The 15,510-nt window shown below is 40.1% G+C and overlaps 1 protein-coding gene across 2 annotated transcripts in view; it reads right to left on the reverse strand.

The window, feature by feature from the left end:
* Wdr19 (WD repeat domain 19) overlaps positions 1 to 15,261 on the reverse strand; it is a 63,015-nt gene extending 47,754 nt beyond the window's left edge. For both annotated transcript variants that reach the window (XM_048364773.1, XM_048364774.1), the window contains exons 1-6: positions 15,129 to 15,261; positions 12,206 to 12,291; positions 11,805 to 11,870; positions 7,173 to 7,298; positions 4,854 to 4,969; positions 485 to 600 (exon numbers count right to left, since the gene is read on the reverse strand). In XM_048364773.1, the coding sequence (XP_048220730.1) occupies positions 485 to 600; positions 4,854 to 4,969; positions 7,173 to 7,298; positions 11,805 to 11,870; positions 12,206 to 12,291; positions 15,129 to 15,134 (516 nt within the window). In that variant the 5' untranslated portion in view covers positions 15,135 to 15,261. The remainder of the gene's footprint in view (positions 1 to 484; positions 601 to 4,853; positions 4,970 to 7,172; positions 7,299 to 11,804; positions 11,871 to 12,205; positions 12,292 to 15,128) is intronic.
* Positions 15,262 to 15,510: the final 249 nt, after the last annotated feature.

Genomic DNA, 15,510 nt, shown 5'->3' on the forward strand with positions numbered 1-15,510 from the left:
CCACCAAAAATAGGGAGGGAGGGAGGGAGGGAGGGAGGGAGGGAGGAGGGGGAGGGAGGGAGGGAGGGAGGGAAGGAGGGAGGGAGGGAGGGAAGGAAGGAAGGAAGGAAGGAAGGAAGGAAGGAAGGAAGGAAGGAAGGAAGGCAGGCAGGAAGGCAGGCCATATTGCCCATCTACTGGTTGTGATGGAGTCTTATGATGGAGTCTTCTATACCCTGGCTGGCTTCAAACTGCAATCCCCAGTCTCCATCCTCCACATAACTAGGGTTGAGCCACTGCATCCAGCAAGAGGTTATTTTTTTATAATGTATTCATATAAAAGAAAAACATCCTAATAATATGTAAAGAGAAAAGTTTCTGGCATTTACAATATGAAGTTATTATATACATATCTCACAAAGAGACTTAATTGTTATAGTTTAGCTTGATAAAATTTTTTGGGAACGTTTAAATGTATCAGACCACAGAGGGATTGCTGTATTACCTGCTTTACTGTGTCCCCTTCCTGATTGCTAACTGTAATCATCCTATCTTCGCCACCTAACGCGAGCAGGCTCTCCGAATTCCAACATCCACACGTGATTCTCTTAGTATGTTTTCCTAAGAAGGCAAAAAAAGAGCATCTTCATATAAGCACACAAATGTCTCTGAACAATTAAAAAGTAAGCATGAAGCCCTGAGCTCAATACTGCCTAAACAAACATACAAACATAATCTGCAGGAATAGCTGACATACAAAGAAGGAATTTAGAAATCTCAAAAAGCAGTTTGTGTGCATATAAGAGTAATACTACTGTTCCCACCTTTTTATCTGGACATAAGCATAGGCCCAAACAAAAAAGACTCTTTGAGAAGTTTTGGTTGTCACATTACCAAACCTGTAACAATACTGTCTTAAGAGAGGTAAATCCCAAAGCAGTAAAGCCATCTTTACTAGATTGATAAGCCTTTGATCTAAGCAGATTTAATCTTCATAGTTTCAACTGCTCATGTATAATTATAATAGGAATAAATAGATAAACCCTCAGGAATCTCCAGGTTAATTCTACTAATGAGAAGAATGGGTAAATACATCTGTTCAGAAGCTACCTTCCTTGGAATCTTGGCTCTGCTACTTACTGTCCACCTATTCTCCAGTGACCTCATCCATAAACTGGAAACTACAGTGGACCTATCTCACAGGGCTGAAGAGTGGATGAATAAATGAATGACAGCACTTTCTATGAAACCAGGCACCAGGAAGTGCTTTAGAGATGTGAAATTTGCCGTTTATTGGATCTCGTAATAGCTGTCATTGAGAAGGGACACATTCATTTTATTTTTGGTACACCTGACAGTACCCATGCAGACAGCAAGCATTAAACAAATGATGTAAAGAGTAGATTTTGGGGTGCAGGCATGGGTGGGGGCCACAGGAGGCTCAGCTCAGCACAGGGGCTACAGTGGAGGAGGCAAGAGAATGACAGGAGGTGAGAGAGGCTGAAGGGGGCAGTAGAGGGAGGGGAGGGCCACAGCTTCTGTTGCTTCTGGAGATGGAGAGCTGCTGGAAGGTTCTGAGCAGAGGCTGCTTCTACATCTAGGCTGAGAATACAGGAGACCTTAGTATGCTCTAGCATGAGTTCCGGGGACCCTGGAGATCGCAAATCCATGGAGGCTCATGTTGCTTATTGAAGTGGCATGGGACTTGATGTGTATTTAAATCTTCTCTAGACTACTTAGTATATTAAGACAATGTCAATAATTATATCATATCATTTATGGAGTAGTGATGAGAAAAAAAAAAAGTCTGTATGTGCTCAGTGTAGGGACAATCTAATAGTTCTCATCTTGGAGTTGGTTGAACCCAAGGATGTAATGCCTGCTACCCCAGGGTTATCGATAGCAGGGCAAGAGCTGAAATACGAGGCCAGGGAAGAGGAGGGTGCAGAAGTCCAGGTGGAAAATACCCGTGGCCTCCCACGATACCTGGAGGCATCAGGAGGTAGTCCTACGGGACTTGCTGAGGCATGAGACATGGAAGAGCAGAGAAAGAGAAGAGTCAGGGTTAACGGTTCAGTTTGGTCTCATGATTGGAACTGAAGGAATGCCATCAATGACAAGAGGGGCACTGTGGGTTAGGAGGGTTTTGATGAGATTAAGTAGGAAGTATTTCTAGACATCTCATTGGAGAGTACTAGCACAGGGATGTGTAAGGGTTCCATTTAGAAGATATGAAGTTTTTAGGACATATCTAGCATATCAGAGACCAGAGTACAGAAGTGCAGTGGATATTCAGAGAAGAGACTATGGGTATAGAGATTTACCTGATCACAGGTTAAAGGACTTAGCGGAGGGCACTAAACAAAGAAGGAAAAAGACTTTGTTGAAGGGAGCTGAAAAGATGCCAAGTTACCTTTCTTTCCCAAGGAAGTGAGAGGAAGTCTTTTTCCTATATTCCCAGACCCTTTTGCTTCCATTGCTGAAAACTCAGCTTAGCCAGATGCTGTGGCTCAGGCCTGCAATCCTAGCTACTCAAGAGGCTGAGACCTGAAAAATCACAGTTCAAAGCCAGCCCCAGTAGGAAAGTCTTTGAGACTATCTCCTATTAATCAACTAAAAATCTGAAGTGAAGCTGTGGCTCAAAGTAGTAGAGCGCTAGCCTGGAGCATAAAAGCTCAGGAACAGCACCCAGGCCCTGAGTTCAAGCCCCATGACAGACGAACTCCCCCCACCCCAACCAAAACAACAACCCCCCCCCAAAAAAAACCCAACTCAGCTCAGAGGTAGCACATGCTAGGTGTGCCTCCCTGTAGTACTATGGTAACCAAGCAGGGAACTGAGCTATTGAGAAACAGGCATTATGTAAAGCAAGACTTCTGTATCTTGTCTAGCTCAAAGAAACAAATCAGTCAACATGGAGCAAGGACAGTGATACTTTGTGACTACAAAGTGCCATGAAGTTATGTACCCATGAGACTATCAGAAGTAGGATGTTTGCTTTGCAGAAAGTGAGAACATTGTCACAATGATATAAGAAAGGCAGCTACACATTTCTGTAAAGGAACTAAGATGGGTGATTAGTTCAACTCTCCATGGGCCTATTTCATAGTTACTAAACAAGAATGTAAGCAGAATCAATATTTCATATTGAGAATGAAGATTACATATAAAATCATTGTACATATGACAAATGCCTGATACCAAAAGTAATGATGCTCTGACAAATTACTATTATTATTATTATTATTTTTGGTTGGAGATCTGAACTCAAACTCAGTACCTGATGTTTTCACTCACTGTCTAGTATTCTACCAACTGAGCTATGTCCCCAACCTGACAAATTCTTCTCTTTTTTTTTTTGTCAATTGTGAGGCTTGAATGCAGGGTCTGGGTGATGTCCCTAAAGCTCTTTTGCTCAAGGCTAGCACTTTATCACTTTAAGCCACAGCTCCACTTCGGTTTTTTAAGTGGTTAATTGGTGATAAGCATTTCATGGGAACTTTTCTGCCTAAGCTGGCTTCGAACTGCAATCCTCAGATCTCAGCCTCCTAAGTAGCTAGGATTACAGGTATGAGCTACTGGAACCCAGCCAACTTATATTTTATTACTTCAAGTATCCAACTTTCTAAAGTTTATAAAATTATCTAGTAAGATATACTTGCATATAGGAAACAAAATATCTGCTGAAAACAAATAGACCATTTATATGGCAAAAGTTGACTTGTGTAACTTAAATGATAATACTGCTTAGTGTGGCATTAAAGTTAAAATAAAGGCTGACGAATAGGGTGAGTGAGCACGGATGAATGTACATATATGAACGAGGAGCAAGGGAACCTGAGGGTGGGTCTGGGAGAGATGGGGAGAATGATGGAAGGGGTGACACTGATCAAGATACACTACTCATAACCTGAGTTCTGGAGTTGAAAGCCCTTTGTATAACTACTTGATTTAACAAAGCTTAAAAAGTTGCACTGTACTATACATTAACATGCTGAGTTGAAAAAACTCTTTGTACAACTAAAGATAATAAGAAATAAACATTTAAAAATTAAACCAAAAATTGAAATAAATATTAAAGACACATGTACATGTGAAAATAATCTGAGATAATGAGCTGTTGTTAATGGAACAGTAGGTTTTCTGAGGTGTCATCATGTTTCACACCTTTGCAGCAGGTGGTAAGTTCTACCTGCCCTGGCCATGGGCATGTAACATGACCACAAAGCGAGTCAATACTATTCATTTTCTTCTAGGGTATTCAGAGGGCAGGTGCCACATGACCATATTTAGAGATTTGGAGGAATCAAAGAGCCTGACAGCAGGTCAAACAAGGAACCAATGCAAACACCCTCTGGTCATGAACCTGGAGACAAAAACCTATGGAACTAGAGGCCCAAACCTAGATCCCACTACTGTTTGGACAGAATGAGGGATTAGAATTAGGAATCTGCATGTTCTCTATTCAAAGAGATGCCAAAGGCCCCAATCTATCTACTATAGGGACCAGAATTCCATATATTATAACACAATAAAAGGCTAATAACTACAATGAATAACTGAAATAAACACATATGTTCAGTAGGTATTGATGTGCATATGAGTTAGCCATGCCTGGATGTAGAATGCAGTGTGTGAAAGGAAAATGAAGGCCATGATATTCATATGTTGATGCCCAGAGGCATAGGATGACCTTAAGACTGTTCTGTGTACCCCGGAAAATTTTTAGGAAGCAGACGCGCAATCTTCCTGTTTCGTTGCTTAAGGCTGGACAAGGGATGATGTTCATGCTAACACAGTTCTGTTGCAGCACCAGGGAATCCAAATCTAAGAATTTAAAGTAAGCTAAAGCATTTCAAGTATTTAGCACCTACCAAGAACAGGAATCTTTCGAGATGTCTGGTGGTTATAAATAAGCAAATTTCCTTTCATAGTTCCAACAGCCAGGAAACTTCCAACTTTTGACCAAACAAGGAAAGACATTTCATCCCTGTGACATTGAGATGTAATAACAATTATTTAATAATAACAATATCACAATAATTATTTGATGAGTCACAATAGGACCTCTAAATAATCAATTTTTTAAAAAGTATTTCACAAATAAATTTAATCTCTATTCAAGAACAAAATTACAACTAAACCTGCAGAAAAAAGATTAAGTGCTAAACAGATTTTGGAGATGCCTTAAGATGACTTAACATTCATTAGACTCAAAGACATATATAATAAATATAGACTAATTCAGTAATGATGAAATCTTAAACCATAGGATGACTCATGATATTAATTTGTGTACTTAGTGATGTTTTAAACTCTAATTGTGGTAAAAAAAAAATTAATGGATGGTGGAACTCCATGCTTTATAAAGTTCCCGAGCTCCTTCTCACACAATAGCTGGGCACAGTGGCACACACCTATTATCCCAGCTGTAGAGAAAGCACAATGGCTGGATGTGCTGGCATGTGCCTGGCATCCTCAACAACATGGGGGAAGCACAAGCGGAAAGACATACTACTTTGAAAATGACCTATACAAAAAGGGGCTGCAGGTGTTGCTCCGATAGTAGAGCACCTATAAGACCTTTCTGAAAAGTGTGTATGTAAACTCCAAGTGTGAAAAGGCTGAAGAAAAAACAAACATTCTGGATGGGAATGTGGCTTAGTGGTAGAGTGCTTGTCTAGCATGCATGAAGCCCTGGGTTCAATTCCTGAGTACCACATAAACAGAAAAAAAACACAAGTGGTGCTGTGGCTCAAGTGGTAGAGTGAGTACTAGCCTTGAGCAAAAGAAACTCAGGGACAGTGCTCAGGCCCTGAGTTCAAGCCCCAGGACTGGCAAAAAAGCCAAAATCCAAAAATCATTCTGAGACTTAGAAAGACTTTTCACGGGGAAGACATCTGTAATTCCATGGCTCCTGAGCCACTCAGAGGGTCAGGACCTCTATGCTAAGGTCATCTTTGGTCCTATTCTTCCTGGCCATCTATATTTCTCTGGGTTCTGTTATTACTCTTTATTAAATAAACAAATTGGATACTTCCATCTGAAGAGTTTATGTCATTGCTCGCTGTTCACCTGTGTGCCCCATGAAACCATGAAGCAGATGTTATTTCCATTCTCATTTCAAACAGATGAGGCGTAGTGAAAAACCAAGTAACTTCCCTATGGCCTCAATGGCAGTTTTAGTTGTAGTATTGTTTTTCCCATATGCTAAATCTTTTTCCCTTGTAGTGGGGATCTGTACTTTATTCCTGTCCAGTACTTTTTGAGAAATGTCCCATCCTTTATCCTGCCCTGCTCCTGGGGGTACCCATGCCTGGGTCTATTTTACTGAGAGACTTCTGAGGAACTGAACAAGCAATGGAGGAAGGAAGGGCTGGCTCCTTTCTGTGTGGACTAAGCTGAGTCTACAGCTGCTGGTGAGAATGTGACTTTGGAGAAAGTCAACACAGAAAAAGAAGGGCCAAAAGCCACGAGTCTTCAGTGCATCAGTGAGTCTCTTAGACTCAATGTCCTCACAGCCAATCTCCTCTCTACATTTCCTCAGAGACATTTTGTCTCATCTTTGTCATTTTTAGTGCAATCTCCTGAAAGCAACAAACTTTCTTTTCTTTCCTTCCCTCCCCTCCCATCCCTTTCCTTCCTGTACTTTTTATTTTCTCTCAAGGCTGGTGCTCTATCACTTGAGTCATATTTCCCCTTATGCTTTTTTCTAGTTAACTGGAGACAATACTCTCTCATGTTTGTATGACTGAGCTGGTTTTGAACATCCATTCTTAGATCTCAGATTCCTGAGTAGCTGGGTGGTAGCCATGAGTACCCAGCCAGAAGCTATTTCTATTTCATAGTTATAATACATAGTATCTACAATAATATAATACTATATATAATTAATATAATAATATTAATAAAACAAGCTTTTGCTTTTATAAGAAAAGAAGTAAAGACATCTTTAAAGTCCAAACAGCAAGAACTGTCAGCATCAGTCCCACAAATAATCATAAGTTAAATTTTAAAAAATAACACAGTTGGGAAAGGCCCATTAAAACTTTATCAGTATACACTGTATGCATGTGTTAAAGTATCACTTTGTGCCGTTATTATAGACAATTAATAATGTTAACCCCAAACGTAAGCTAAATAAAAAAATAAGGTGTAGAGACCACTCCTTGAAAAGCCAGAAAAGTACTCACCTCATGCCACTGTCTAGTTGGCTGGTCTTGTTTGTGTTGGCATCCCACAGGTAAATGCAACTAGATTTCTCAGCAATCACTGCTAGGATGTCTCCATCTTTATCCCAGTCCATAGCCACACAGTTGCTTTGAAAAAAGACAATAGTTTTCTTAAAGTAACAGAAAGGAAACTTATATCCACCTACATAAGACTTTTGTCCATAGCAGGGCCATTCAATGTATTTGAAAAGCTCATTAACACTAAATGAGAACCTCAACCTTCACTGCTTACTTTAATTTCTTTTTTGTGTGTTTTGTTGAGACAGTGGAATTTTTTTAACATTCTATTTTCAATACCACTTTCATGTACTATATTAAATATAATTTGTTCCTTCTGCATGAGTACCAGTAGGGGGCTGGAACTCAGGACTTTTTTTGGGGGGGTATTACTTTACTTTTTTTAAATTTTTATTGTCAAACTGATATACAGAGCAGTTACAGTTTCATTCTTTAGGCATTGGATACATTTCTTGTACTGTTTGTTACTTCCTCCCTCTTCCCCCCTCCCCTCCCCCCTCCTCCTTTCCTTTCCCCCCCATGAGTTGTTCAGTAGATTTACACTAAACAGTTTTGCAAGTATTGGTTTTGTAATCGTTTGTCTTTTTTACCCTATGTCTCTCGATTTTGGTATTCCCTTTCAGTTTCCTGGTTCTAATACCTGTATACACGGTTTCCAATGTACTCAGATAAGATACAGAGACAGTGCAGGTACAACCACAGGAAGGGGATACAAGAGGATCATCATTAATAGAAGCTATGGTTTCACATTGCATGTTGAAAGTAATTACAACAGTGATATAACACTCGTTTCCATAATATGGAGTTCATTTCACTTAGCATCATCTTTTGTGTTCATAAGGGTATAGCTATTGGGCTCCTGTGATCCTCTGCTGTGACTTGCCTAAACCTGTGCTAATTATTCCCTATGAGGGAGACCATAGAGTCCATGTTTCTTTGGGTCTGGCTCACTTCACTTAGTATAATTTTTTCCAAGTCCTTCCATTTCCTTACAAATGGGGCAATATCATTCTTTCTGATAGAGGATAAAATTCCATTGTGTATATGTACCACATTTTCCTGATCCATTCGTCTACTGAGGGGCATCTGGGTTGGTTCCAGATTCTAGCTATGAAAAATTGTGCTGCAATGAACATTGTTGTGCTGGTGGCTTTAGTGTGTTCTTGTTTGTGGTCTTTTGAGTAGATGCCCAAAAGTGGGGCTGCTAGGTCATAGGGGATCTCTATGTTAAGCCTTCTGAGGAATCTCCATACTGCTTGCCAGTGTGGCTGAACCAGTTTACATTGCCACCAACAATGAAGTAGGGTTCCCTTTGGGCCACATCCCCTCCAACATTTGTCATTGTTAGTTTTCTTGATATAGGACATTCTTACTGGGGTGAGATGGAATCTCAAAGTTGTTTTGATTTGCATTTCTTTTATGGCCAGTGATGTAGAGCACTTTTTTATATGTCTCTTGTCCATTCTCATTTCCTCATCAGAGAACTCTCTTTTTAAGTCTTTAGCCCACTTTTTGAGGGGGCTATTGATTCTTTGTGGTTTTGTTTTGGAGGAATGTAATTTTTTTAGTTCTGTATATATTTTAGATATGAGGCATGTGTCCGTTGTATGGCCGATAAAGATCTTTTCCCAATCTGTGGGCTTTCTGTTTATCTTGCAAGCTATGTCCTCTGCCCTGTAGAAGCTCTGCAGTTTGATGCAGTCCCATTTGTCCATTCTTTTTTTGATTTGTCGCATTTCTGGGTCTTTGTTAAGGAATGGAACTCAAGGCTTTATACTCTCACTTGGCTTTTTTGCTTAAGCCTGGCACTGTACCTATTGAGTCACACTTCTACTCTTCACTTCTAAATATAATTTATATCTAATAAATGAACAGATTTTTCTTGAATGCTATAAAGGGCTTGGTCTTCTGATAAGGGAAACTCAATAAGAACTATAACAAATGAATCAGACATAGAAACTATAGGTAATTTTTAACATTAAGATTTGAATGTCGATTCCCCAGCACCACATACACAGAAAATGGCCGGAAGTGGCGCTGTGGCTCAAGTGGCAGAGTGCTAGCCTTGATCAAGAAGAAGCCAGGGACAGTGCTCAGGCCCTGAGTCCAAGCCCCAGGACTGGCCCCCCCCAAAAAAAAAATTGGGCTGGGGATATGGCCTAGTGGCAAGAGCGCTTGCCTTGTACACTTGAAGCCCTGGGTTCGATTCCCCAGCACCACATATACAGAAAATGGCCAGAAGTGGCGCGTGGACTCAAGTGGCAGAGTGCTAGCCTTGAGCAAAAAGAAGCCAGGGACAGTGCTCAGGCCCTGAGTCCAAGGCCCAGGACTGGCAAACAAAAACAAAAACAAAAACAAAGATTTGAATGATTATCTCATATTAACAGAGAGGAAAAGAAGGTAGCATGAAAAATGAAATTATAGGTAGGTGACGGTGGCTTGTGCCTACAAACCTCGTTTCTGAGATCTCAGGACTGAGGTTTGAAGCCAGCCTGGGCAAATAAATCTGAGACTCTTATCTCTAGTTAACCAGTTAACAGCTTGAACTAGAGGCTCAAGTGGTAGAATGCCAGTTGTGAAAAGAAGAAGCCAAGTGTAAAAGTGCAAAGTCATTAGTTCAAACCCTAGTAATAAGAGAAATGAAGTTATGCCTAGATAAACTGCAAGTGAGATAAACAACGCTGGTAAACATAGGCTAACAAACAATGGGAAGAGTGAATTCTGAAGGGATCAAAAAGGATCATTTTCATTTTATATCTTTATGGAATAAAGACAGTGGTCACTTAAAAGTTATAACTTACAGGCAGGAAATGTTCTGTTGAACAGGAGTCTTATTGCTTAATATTATTCTCAAATCTCTGTTGTAATTTTTTAAAAAATTTATCAGGTCTTGCAAAAAAACAGACCTCTTCTTCTCTATAATGCTATTTTTCATTTTGAGATTTTGCTCTTGGACATGGGCTAAGCCATTCCTTGATTTACACTTAAAGTAGAAATCTCTTCAATCATTTTATTTGTCAAATTATTAAAATATATTTGGGTACCTTAATTTCCTACATTCTCAGAAATTTTGAGAATATGGAAGTGAGAAGCATGAAAATTGTTGATAAAAATCTTTCAATTAAAGCATAAACTTTAATAGTATTTGTTGTTTTTTTAAATCAGATTCAGCTATTATAAATACAGTAAAGAATTATTTGACCAAGATAGATGTCAGAGATTAGGCAATCCAGTTTATATAATTCACTCAAGGAAGATTTTAACTGAGTGCTTTCTTATTTTAGACAGAACTATAGTAATCTCTTGTTTCCCAGAATATAGAAATCAGAAGTAACAATTAAGAACAATGGCAAATGCCCAAATGGTAGCATTAGATAGTGGGGCAGAGCGGGAGGTGGGAAGGGCTTGACACCAAAAGACTTGAAACTCATGATTTGCAGAAAAGTCAATAAACTACAGAAAGCAGATGGGAATTTTAGCAGCAGCATAAAGCTATTAGTTGAAGAACTTAATATACCTTAATAACTACTGAGATTATTGGAATAACTTAATGTAGGTGATAGCTACACTGATTCATTACAACTGCCTAAATTACACTTATAATGGATCCTGAAAGTAGATAAAATAAAGTCTTTTTTTTGTTTTGTTTTTTTAAAAAAAGCAGGTTGAAAGCAACGCTTTATCAGAGAGGAAATACTAGAGTATATACAAGTTGTATTGCTAATCAAACTATCCTTATTTTAGACTCACAATCTTTCTATAAAGCTTCCCTTTGATTATGTATGTTTATATATATAAACAAACTACATATGCATACATTTCCTTAACAATTTATGGCATAAATATGCCAATTTCTTTGTAAATGGAGAAAGCAAAACACATGGAGTAATTTATACAATAAAACTCCACTTGAAAGTGAGCCAGACCCAAAGAAACATGGACTCTATGGTCTCCCTCATAGGGAATAATTAGCATAGGTTTTGGCTAGTCACAGCAGAGGATCAGAAGAGCCCAATAGCTATACCCTTATGAACACAAAAGATGATGCTAAGTGAAATGAACTCCATGTTATGGAAACGAGTGTTATATCACGGTTGTAATTACTTTCAACATGCGATGTGAAACCGTAGCTTCTATTACTGATGATCCTCTTGTATCCCCTTCCTGTGGTTGTACCTGCACTATCTCTGTATCTTATCTGAGTACATTGGAAACCGTGTATACAGGTATTAGAACTAGGAAACAGTAAGGGAATACCAAAATCGAGAGACACAGGGTAAAAAAGACAAACGATTACAAAACCAATACTTGCAAAACTGTTTAGTGTAAATCTACTGAACAACTCATGGGGGGAAAGGGAAAGGAGAAGGGGGGGGGGAAATGAGTGAGGAGGTAACAAACAGTACAAGAAATGTATCCAATGCCTAAAGAATGAAATTGTAACCGCTCTGTATATCAGTTTGATAATAAAAAAATAAAATAAAATAAAATAAAACTCCCCTTGATTTTTAAGACTACTTTTTAAAAATCTTTTAAGTAATCAAGCTTGTAAAGTAAATTTTGATTTATACTTACCCAGGTAAGTTAACTTCACTTCTTTTTTGACCATGACGATCAAAGATCTTCACAATGTGATCAGCTCTGGAAGCAATTCAAATATAAAGACAGGGTTGAAGTATTACTTCTCTCTCTGTGTCTTTGTCTCTCTGTCTCTGTCTCTTTCTTTCTTTCTCTATCTAAATTGAGCTACTGTCCAAGTAACTTAAGCATTCTCACAAAATAGTTTCCTATTCTCAGGGAAAAGGATCTATGAACTGTGTTGTGAGCGGAGAAAGTTATGTTCCTTTTCCCACCATGCAACTGACACACAGGACCTCTGCTGAATAGATAACAAGGGTACAGATAAGGTACAGATAATAAGGGCATGATTATGTGAGCACTTAACCATTATTTAAAACATTCACTGGGTTTCTTACCCTGTTACTGCCAGGTAGTTTCCAGATAATTTTTGCCAGGTAAACTGTATCGGTGTGCCAAGCTTTTCTCCCAGTGAGAAAACACGCTAAAAAAAAAAAAAATACAATCTTTAATTCTGAAGACATATATAATCAGGGGTTAGTCAGAAAAGATGTCAAAACATGATCATGAGGCAGGCAGGAGGCTGGCTCTCATGCTAGAATTGCTTGTATATCACGTGGGAAGATCTGAGGTCAAACCCAAGCAAAAATCATGATCATGTAAAAAGGAAGGCTTGAAGCCCTAGGCGAACTTTCTTGGGCGTGGCCACGTGGCTACTGTATATGTTCTTGATGCATTGTATACTGTATATATGTCTACCTGACCTAGAGAAGGGAAAGAAAAACAGGGCATAAGATATCACAAGAAATGTACACACTGCCCTACTATGTAACTGTACCCTTTTTGCACAACACCTTGTCAAAAAAATTTGTGTTCAATTAATAAATTAAATTTTAAAAAAAATAAAAAGGAAGGCTTGGGGATGGTAAAGGCTTAGGCTAATGTTTATGATCCAAGAGTTAACAATAAAACAAAACAAAACAAAACAACCAAAGCACAAGTGATTGCTAAAGACAGACAGACAAGGTGTTTAGTATAAAAACTTTTTTTGTGTGTAATTTGGTGTTCTGTACACATTAAAGTTGAAAACAATTCAAACCTGACTTTTAGTTAACTATCATATGAATTTGGGGAAATTAAATTTAACAATATTACTATCTAAAAATCTTAACTGATTAATTTATGTAATAAAAATTTAGATATCAAGTGATTTTTAACGTTTATATATGTCTATACATCAAAAGTATTCTCTTCCTTTACCCACTAATTATCTTTATTTTATCATGAAGTATTTAATTTGGGTATCAGGTGGATGACATATCAATTGCTATTTATTTATTTATTTATTTATGCTAGTACTGGAGCTTGAACTCAGGGCCTTGAGCTCTCCCTTAGGTTTTTTATTTATGGCTGATGCCTTACCACTTCAGCCATACCTCCAGTTCCACTTTTTTTTTTTTTTTTTTGCTGGTTACTTGGAGATAAGTCACTTGGATTTGTCTGCTCAGGCTGGCTTTGAACCACGGTCCTCAAATTTCAGCTTCCTGTGTAGCTAGGATTATAGGTGTGAGCCACTGCTACCTGGCTTTCTCTTTCCACTTATTCAATCTAGGAATCATAAACCACATGTAGTTCTGAAACATGGGCAATCCATGTGCTATAGATATCAGATTTCAAATACCATAAAGAAGAATGCAAACTATATCATTATTTTTATACTGATTGCATGGTGAACTACTAATCTGAATATACAAGGCAGGACAAAATATATTAGAACTCATTTCACCTGTGTAATCATTTTTAATATGACTATGAAAAATGTACAATTACATTGGCTCACATTATACTTATATAAGACAGTGTGGGTCTAGAACACCTAGGAACATGAGCTTAAGTAAAAAATATTAGATGTTAGTTTTAAATTATAAATTAAACAAGGATGTTCATATCTAGGTGTATGAAGTTTAGACACTTCTGAGCCACCATAAAAAAAATTCTTCCAGGGGCTGGGGATATGGCCTAGTGGCAAGAGTGCTTGCCCCATATACATGAAGCCCTCGGTTCTATTCCCCAGCACCACATATGCAGAAAACGGCCAGAAGTGGCGCTTTGGCTCAAGTTGGCAGAGTGCTAGCCTTGAGCAAAAGAAGAAGCCAGGGACAGTGCTCAGGCCCTGAGTCCAAGCCCCAGGACTGGGGAAAAAAAAAATTCTTCCAGTGATTGAAATTAAGCACTAGTCAATGAGTATTACATGTGCTAACACTGAAATCAAGCTCCATTCAAGTGAGCTATCATCACACTCACATTTTGTAGAGTACAGAGATGTTCATAAGGAAAAAAAGAGAGAATTCACCAGCATCTTACTCTTGGAATTTTGTAACTACCTCTTCATGAAAGCAAGGAATCCTTAAACTTGAACTTTATTACCTTCATGACAGACCTGCTTCTGGTTGTGATTTTTACATATTATTTTTTCTCTCCTAATGCTCTATTGATGCTGTAGGCTCAATGCAGAAGGGAAAAATATTAGTTCTGCAAAGAAAACCAAGATTGAAATGTAACCCTAGAGTTTAATGCGAGTCTCTAACATGACCTGAAGCACAAAATGCCCGCCGGTACGTCAAAAGAAGAGCTCACTTCCAATATATCCACAAAATCGCGAGTTAGGGTTCCTGGCCCGTCAATTCCAGTCTCCACACGAATAGCCACGAGGCAACAGGACGTGTAAAATGAGTTTTATAATGGGCTTTCCATAAGCAGGATGGGGAGTTCTGCTAGGTACCAAGGGAGCCGTCGCCCGGGTCCCTGGGGTGGGAGTCACAGGAAGGCCAAGCTTAGGAACCCCGAGTGCTGAGGTTGGCGCGCAGATCTCGCCCTGAATTACGCGTTCTCGACGCCAGGGAATCTGTAAACTGAACCAGTCACGGGCAATGCAATTTTGGAGGATCGCCCCACCACCCCAAGACTTTGCACCGCTTGCCAGGCAGGCGGCCAAGCCGCAAGGAACAGCTTGGGACACTGGATCGGGCCAACCGCACCCTGCAGTTCGGGTGTCCAGGGTCCGGTCAGCTCGTTCCCGCCCCGCAGGGGTCGCTCACTCAAGTCCCGGTCGCGAACTCCACAGGCCTCGCTCTCCGCCTTCTCCCCCGCTATTTCCTTTCCTTCTCTCTTGTTCTTCCAACTTCGCTTGGCCCTCCCTCGGGAATCCCCATCTCTCCTCACGCACTCCAAGGGGGGGCGGACGTGGCGCTCTGCGCTCTGCGGACGGAGGGGAGCCAGTGGTCGCGCCCCCCATAACCCCAACATTTGTAAGTTATTTACCTTCATCTCAAAGCTCCAGCAGCCAAGCGATGTAGGAAGTGCGCAGGCGCACCCGGTCCCCTCCTAGAAGGCTAGAGCGTTCCCGTCACCCAGGAGACCGCGCGAGCGGCGACCAATCAGAGGGTACTAGATGAGGGGCGGGGGTCAGGAGGCGGGGCTCCACTGGAGCCTTCCAAGAGTAAAGGGGGCGGGGAAAAGGAGGCAAGGACGTAGTCACGTGTTGGAGGCGGAGCGAAGCCCCGCCAAGTTGGGCGTCGCGAGTTCTCGTAGAGCCTCTCAACTTCCTGCCTGCCTCTGATTGGTTGAAACTGGAGACTGGTCCTCGGGAGGCGGGTTCTATGAGCCCTGAAAGGCGCCTGCGCAATGTGTCACTTTAAGGAGC

Source organism: Perognathus longimembris, chromosome 16 (genome assembly GCF_023159225.1).
Source record: "Perognathus longimembris pacificus isolate PPM17 chromosome 16, ASM2315922v1, whole genome shotgun sequence".
Lineage (NCBI taxonomy): Eukaryota > Metazoa > Chordata > Mammalia > Rodentia > Heteromyidae > Perognathus > Perognathus longimembris.